This window comes from Salvelinus sp. IW2-2015, linkage group LG26, assembly GCF_002910315.2.
Source record: "Salvelinus sp. IW2-2015 linkage group LG26, ASM291031v2, whole genome shotgun sequence".
Taxonomy (NCBI): domain Eukaryota; kingdom Metazoa; phylum Chordata; class Actinopteri; order Salmoniformes; family Salmonidae; genus Salvelinus; species Salvelinus sp. IW2-2015.
This window is the reverse complement of record NC_036866.1, coordinates 10,300,139-10,307,833: the sequence shown is the minus strand read 5'-3', so window position 1 is coordinate 10,307,833 and position 7,695 is coordinate 10,300,139. Positions and strand designations below refer to the sequence as shown.

The window sequence follows — 7,695 nt, the reverse complement described above, 5'->3', positions numbered from 1 at the left end:
GCTTGTCATCTTCAGGTTTACTTTTAAACTTTTTTAATTGAGCCATTATTTTAACAGGGAAGTCAACATTGAGGCCCAGGTCTCTTTTCCAATTGAGCCCTGCACACAAAATCCCCACACACAAAAGCCTTACATACAAAATACATAAATAAAATACAGAATATACAGAAAATACAGAATAGGTAGCCTATTTTACAACTTCAGTCCACCCTGGAATTCATTCAATGTCTGAGGGGCACAGAATCCAAATATGGTCTTCCCTAGTTCTGTAGAGTGGAACATGTGATCAGATGTGAGATAGGTACCGATATGGGATATTCATTTGACCAGTGTTGTTGTAGCAAAATAATCCTGCAGCAACAGGATTTGAATGTTTAGTCCATACTGTTGCTTGATCGGTGGTTAGCCTATGGCCTACCTGGTTAAATAAAGGTGAGATAAAAATAAATTAGCTGGACAAAAGTAGGCTACGTGAAAAGTGCAATACTGTTAATATAACCGTGTAGGTGCAGCTTTTCAGTGAATTTATGTAAATCACGAAGCTCATCTGAATTTCCTGTGGCGCAGGAAAATTCTCATTCTCAAATGAAGATCATACATCAAGGCCATCAACTGCCTTCTCTCAAATATCTTTTCTCTCAGGAGTGCGACATGAGTCCATGTGGAGTGAGCATAGAGAGAGATCCTGTCCAAACTTCTCTCATGCTGCTGGTGTACTGGTAGAAAAATGGGGGCTGTGAGTAGGAATGTGAATACTAGAAATATAAGATGAATATACTGTATGTCAATGTAAATGTACATTCTGCAAGTGTGTGTGTGTGCTAAATTGAGGGTCTTAAATTGAAGTGATAGACCCCACGTGAAGGACTAGGGACTGTCATTCTAAATTTGGGTTGGATAATTTATCAATAGGTTTAATAATGAGAGAATAAGGTTTAATAATGAGAGAATAACGCGAGAAGGAGAGACAGAGAGCTGCCCCTAAATGGACACATGCTCAAACTAGTACACTTTTGATAGACTTAAAGGGGCAATCTGCTACATCAATTTTTTTACTTATAAATTATATATATAAATATATATAAAAAGCTTAAATTATTGTTAATATAACTGCACTGTCCAATTTACAGTACCTATTACTGAGGAAAAATGCCATGCTATTGTTTGAGGAGAGCTCCTAACAACAAAACACTTTTCTCACCGCGATAGGTTTGATAAATTCACCTCTGAAGGTGAAATGTGTACTTACATTATGGAATCTTGCTCTGATTTTCCAAAGGATCCCAGAGATAACATGAAGTGTTGTTTTGTTAGATCAAATCCTTTTTCATATCCTAAAAAGGTCCATATAGCATGCACGATCGATTTTGTATTTCCACTCGTTCAATTTGCAAAGAAAGGAATCTGTGAAAATCTAAACCTAAACGTTATTTCAACCAGTCACATCACGTTTGTATGTATTCTTCAGAGATCCTAGAATGTAACCAGACTTCACTATATCATTAGGGGTGTAGTATATCCTATAGGACACCAAATTTGGTCAGAGAGCGACGCCTTCACGGCACGCCGATGACGCGGTCGGTCTTTACTTGATCAACTCTAACTTTGCCAAATAAGCACCAATTGGGGTCAAACAAAACTAGCTAGATAGCCAATGAGAAACCCTGTTTCTGTCGCAAAATGTAGCCGCTAACCTTGTGCGACAGCATGCCTTTTCCTTTTGGACAAAAATTATAAGAATATTCAGAGTTATGAAGTTATAAAAACTTGTTGTTTTGCAAATGTTGAACTTATAATATGGCTACTAATACTGGAAAAGCTAAATCAAAGTCCAAGTATACAGATTTGACGATATTCTTGCAGAAAAAATGTATATGAATGCAAATGTCTCCTTCACGATTTGCCCAAATGTACCTGGGTGACTTCACACTAAATGTCATGTAGTTCGCTCATACTTCAAGTTATCCATCTGAAACTTTGCACATACACTGCTGCCATCTTGTGGACACCATCAGAACCAGAGTGATGGCTAGAAGTGGGACCTTTCTGTTGCATTTCAAAGATGGTGGTAGAAGAAAAAGATTTTAAAAATTGTTGTTTTTTTCTTTGTATTTTCTTCTACCAGATCTATTGTGTTATATTCTTCTACATTCAATTCACATTTCCACAAACTTCAAAGTGTTTCCTTTTAAATGGTACCAAGAATATGCATATCCTTGCTTCTGGGCCTGAGCTACAGGCAGTTAGATTTGGGTATGTCATTTTAGGTGAAAATTGAAAAAAAGGGGGCTATCCCAAGACAATTGAAAATTCATGTTTCATTATCTAAATATTGAAAGAGCGTGGGCAACGGAGAGAAACAAAATGTTAAAAAATATTTGAGCTCAGACTTTTTGAGCTGACCTCGCCATGGGTTGCCAGGTTTCAAAACTAATGCAATGAACTTTTACCCAGTCCAAACCACGCATACCCGGGCACCCAGTCCAGATTAATCGAATCCCTCATATGAGGACAACAGACAAGGTGTTATGGGCTATTAGCTTGTGTAAAGATCCATGACCTTCCAGAGCTGACTAATCAAGACTGGTCAAGCTCTGTTTTTATTCTGACTTCTCAATACTGAGCTTCTAAATCAAATCAAATCAAATCAAATGTTATTTGTCACATACACATGGTTAGCAGAATACCCCCAGAATCGGCCCGATGCAAATTTAAATAAATATATTCAAAATTACCCGATTTAGTAATTATAAATATTACTACTAAACATTTTATACATACAAATTATACCAATCCACAAAAAAAAAAACATTTTGTGTCAGAGGAAACACCATACACTTGATGGGATAAGGACATCCCGACCGGCCAAAACCTCCCCTAACTCGGACGACGCTGGGCCAGTTTCGCGTCGTCTCATGGGTCTCCCGGTCACGACGGCACGGGTCTCGAACCAGCATCTGTCGCAACGCAGTTTGCACTGCGATGCAGTGTCTTAGACCACTCCGCCACTCAGGAGGCTCCATCCACAAAGTTTTTAATGCTTATCAATTGCCTTGCACAAAGTATCAAAATACTACACAGGCCTCTTAAAGAATTGTATTTTTCATCACAGAAACAATGAGAAAATATGGAAAAATAAATAATGAAATGTTAATTATATATAGCAGCCCATGTAATCATCCACTGTGCTAGTTGGGCAGGCTTGTTCTGAGCTTAGTGGGTGGTGGGGGATTCCTGAGGCATTGTAGTTACACAAGTGAAAAATGTTAAGAAAATGATTAATCAAGAATGTGTTGTGAATCGTTTACTTTAATAACAATGCCAGTTAAGGCAGCCCGCCGCACCTCTCTGATTCAGAGGGGTTGGGATAAATGTGGAAGACACATTTCAGTTGAACAAATTACTAAGTATCCCCCTTGCCAATACAGTATTAGGCACTTGTAATAACAGAATGTTGTTTGTATGCTTCCAAAAGTTTTTTTATTTAACTTAAGAACAGTTTAAGTTAAGAACAGATTCTTATTTACAATGACGGCCTACCGGGGAACAGTGCCTTGTTCAGGGGCAGAACAACAGATTCTTACCTTGTCAGCTCAGGGATTCAATCCAGCAACCTTTCGTTTACTGGCCCAATGCTCTAACCACTAGGTTACCTGCCACCCCATGTCTCTACTTGGTTTATGTAATAATAGTATTACTTTCATACTATAAACGTTAAAATGTGTGGCTACAGCTGAAGTACTGCAGAGAAAAGGATGACAGATTCTGTGTAGACTCCCGAGTGGCGCAGCGGTATCACATCCAGCCTTGATTGTGAGTCCTATAGGGCAGCGCATAATTTGCCCAGCATCATCCGGGTTTGGCTGGGGTAGGCTGTCATTGTAAATAAGAATTTGTTCTTAACTGACTTGCCTGGTTAAATAAAATATTAATTCATGAAATCCATTGTTTATGGTAATCTGCAGTGGAAATTATTGTGAAATATGGCTTATTTGTGGTCCGGTGGGTTTATATATTTATATACTCAATAATATTTACCTCATCAATTACTTAACAATCGCCAGAATGACCTAAAGCCATACACATGGCAAAAATCAAAGATGCATATTATTTTATTAGCGTTTGATATAGAATCAATATCATATTTTTTTTTTTATATGCATGTTTTCATTTATTAAATAGAAAGAAGTGATAATGACTTAAAACAAAACATTATATAAACTTTGATAATTTCAATGTACATACACAGAAGAAGCAATCAATCCCATAACTTACATCTTAAAATTAGTCTGTATTTACAACAACAACAAAAACAACTTTCAGACATAACACATGTTTGAAAAAAAAAGACTGGAAAAACAAACCTCAGCAGGAAACTGATTTCAACAGGACAGATGGCTAAAGAGAACCTTGCGAATTACTACATTTCAAGTTAGGTTCATGTATTCCGTGCCACATAATATATATCTGATGTGGCAGAAATCTGTGTACTAAAATGATTTCCCTGTAATAACAAGGATCGAAAGTGTCCACGTTTTGGGAGGGGACATGAAGTCCAGCAGTCCTGACTCCGAAATGGGACTCTGGCCCAAGACCAGCCTTTTCCAAACACATTCCCATGTAGACATCATCAATTGGCAAAATGGGAATGGTATGGGTCATTTTGTAAATGACCATAGCTGTGTTTCCAGAGAGCAGGAAGCCCCCACCCCCACAGTAAGGGGGATATGAGTCTGACTCTTGAACCTGGACTGGGACATAGTATTTGCTCCCTGACTCTCTAATGGGTCCTACATAGCGGATTAGATGACCTGCAAAAAGGTGCTTGTCACCATCATTGTCTTTTAGACTCTGAAGGTAGTCCACTATGTTATCTGTGTTGGCGAAGATATCATCGTCACCGTTGAGGAGAAATCGGGCTTGGCGGCAGTTCTTGTCCATCCATTCTAAGAACAAAATCTGCTTCAGGGTGAGGTTGAAGAAGGAGTCGTTGAAGTCCCACTGCAAGATGTCATTATGCTCACGGTTCTCCAGTCGTAGAAGCTTGTTTAGCTTGCGCTTCTCAAAGCCTGTGCCTGTGGTTCCCGAGAGAAAAATCCTGTGGATCCAGACTCCATTCTGCAGTCTCTCCTTGGCCCAGGTTTTCCGTAGTACCTCACGGCGGTCATAATTCGCAGGTGAGCTTTTTATGACCAGCAGAAGGAAGACGTCAGCAGACTTGTGAGGGTCTCCACATTTATCAGGTACATCCAGCAGCATTGGGAAGTGGCGGCAGTGACGATAGAAGAGGAAGTCTTGGATGTGAACTGGCAGAGAGGAAAACCCTGACACATTGGCCGCAGACTCATTCCGTTCACAAGGGCCCCAGGTAGAAACACCTGCGCTCTCACTGGTTGGTTTCTGAGGTCTGTTTTGATAGGTTGATTCCCTCCTGTTTATCTGGAAATGGTTTGAGGGTTTTTTAGGACGAATGTCCTCTTTAATAAAAATGATGACCAAGCACAGAATGCTGATCACAAGTAAAGCTGTAGACTCAAGCAAACGAGACGACCTTCTCATTTTTGTTGCTCTGTAATGAGAAAAAACAAGGCATTAAAGGTACAAAAAAAACAAGGCATTAAAGGTACAAAAAAAACAAGGCATTAAAGGTACAAAAAAAACAAGGCATTAAAGGTACAAAATGGGCCAGAGATTAAGTGCCCTCTGTAATTACTGGGACAGTGACACATTTTATTGTTGTTTTGGCTCAGTACTCCAGCACTCTGACTATGAGGTTAAAGTGCAGACTGGCAGCTTTAATTTGAAGATATTTTCATCCATGAGCTCCCGAGTGGAGCAGCGGTTTAAGGTACTGCATCTGAGTGCAAGAGGCGTCCCTACAGTCCCTGGTTTGAATTCAGGCTGTATCACATCTGGCCGTGATTGGGAGTCCCATAGGGCGGAGCACAATTGGCCCAGCGTCGTCCGGGTTTGGCTGGGGTAGGCAGTCATTGTAAATAAGAATTTATTCTTAACTGACTTGCCTGGTTAAATACATTTTAAAAATCAGGTGAACTGTTTAGAAATTACAGCACTTTTTGTACATATTCCCCCCATTTTAGGTGGACCAAAAGTATTGAGACAAGGTCACTTATGTGTGTTAAAGTAGTCAAAAGTTTAGTACTTGGTCCCATATTCCTAGCACGCAACAATTGCATCAAGCTTGTGATTCCAAAAACTTGTTGGATGCATTTGCTTTTTGTTTTGGTTGTTTCAGATTATTTTGTGCCAAAAATAAATGAATGGTAAATAATGTATTGTGTAATTTTGGAGTCACTTTTATTGTAAATAAGTTTTACAGGATTTGGTTTTTCTATATATGTTTTGATGTTGGACTTTAGCACATATAGCGCGTGAGAAGTAGGGCGCACCGACTGGGTAGTCCATCTCCCTAGTCGGAAGGAGGTTTCACCTGTGTTGGCTTGAGAAATGTGCAGGGTTAACACCTTTAGTTGGCTCTCCCCATTTTGATTTCTAGACAAACAATCTTTTATCTGATCTGTCCTGTTTTTGCTTTGTGCCACTTTTTGGTTTGCGTCCTGTCTTTAAGGTTGGTGTGGGTTTTTATTTTGTTTGCTTCTTCTTCGGCAAATATGGGTGTATTTTAGGTTCCAGTTGTTGTTGCTAGTCTACTTTCAGTGGACACACCCATGAGTGTTATTCAGAACCCGCACCTGTTCCATTTTGGTTGTCAGTCTTTCATTGTTAGTTCCCCCTTCTGTTTGAGTGACATTGTTTGGTTTTCCTGCTGGGGAATATAACAATATCATCCAAAACAAAGCGCAAATGCATCCAACAAGTTTGTAGAGTCACAAGCTTGATGTAATCATTGCGTGCCAGGAATATGGGACCAAATACWAARCTTTTGACTACTTTCATACACAAATAAGTGAATTTGTCACAATACTTTTGGTCCCCTAAAATGGGGGGACTATGTACAAAAAGTGCTGTAATTTCCAAACGGTTCAACCGATATGGATGGAATTACCCTCAAATTAAAGCTGTCAGTCTGCAATTTAACTTCAGTTTCAGTCATATCATTTCAAATCCAAAGTGCTGTATACAGAGCCAAAACAACAACAAAATGGTCACTGTCCCAATAATTACGGAGGGCACTTTACATGTGTGTGACACACTGGTGTGTTTACTGTAAAACAGATGTTCCCATATTCGATGGAATGCTGACAAATGCGCTAATAAGCTTGCTAAATAGTAATGCATTCCAGATGACAATGCAAATGCTAACGCTAGCAGGAGTATTCAAGCTAGCTAGCAAGTTTAACACAGACATTTAGCTCCAAACAACAAGACAACAGTTTTTTTGGCACTTACATTTAGCTGCATGCACAATAAACATCAGAAAGAAAAGCAATTTTTCCTAAGGATGTACTGACATGCATGTGTAACTGATAAATGGACACACACACACACACACACACCACACACACACACACACACACACACACACACACACACACACACACACACCACAACAACACACACACACACTACATGTTAATGTTTTTAAATGTACACTACCGTTCAAAAGTTTGGGGTCACTTAGAAATGTCCTTGTTTTTGAGAGAAAAGCTAGTTTTTGTGCATTAAAATAACATCAAATTGATCAGAAATACAGTGTAGACATTGTTAATGTTG

The 7,695-nt window shown here is 39.2% G+C and overlaps 1 protein-coding gene across 2 annotated transcripts in view; it reads right to left on the bottom strand.

The window, feature by feature from the left end:
• Window positions 1-3,291: 3,291 nt before the first annotated feature.
• The window catches only part of LOC111953012 (N-acetyllactosaminide beta-1,3-N-acetylglucosaminyltransferase 3), a 22,093-nt gene continuing 17,689 nt past the window's right edge, over window positions 3,292-7,695 (bottom strand). For both annotated transcript variants that reach the window (XM_023972075.3, XM_023972074.3), the window contains exon 2: window positions 3,292-5,569. In XM_023972075.3, the coding sequence (XP_023827843.1) occupies window positions 4,399-5,559 (1,161 nt within the window). In that variant the 5' untranslated portion in view covers window positions 5,560-5,569 and the 3' untranslated portion in view covers window positions 3,292-4,398. The remainder of the gene's footprint in view (window positions 5,570-7,695) is intronic.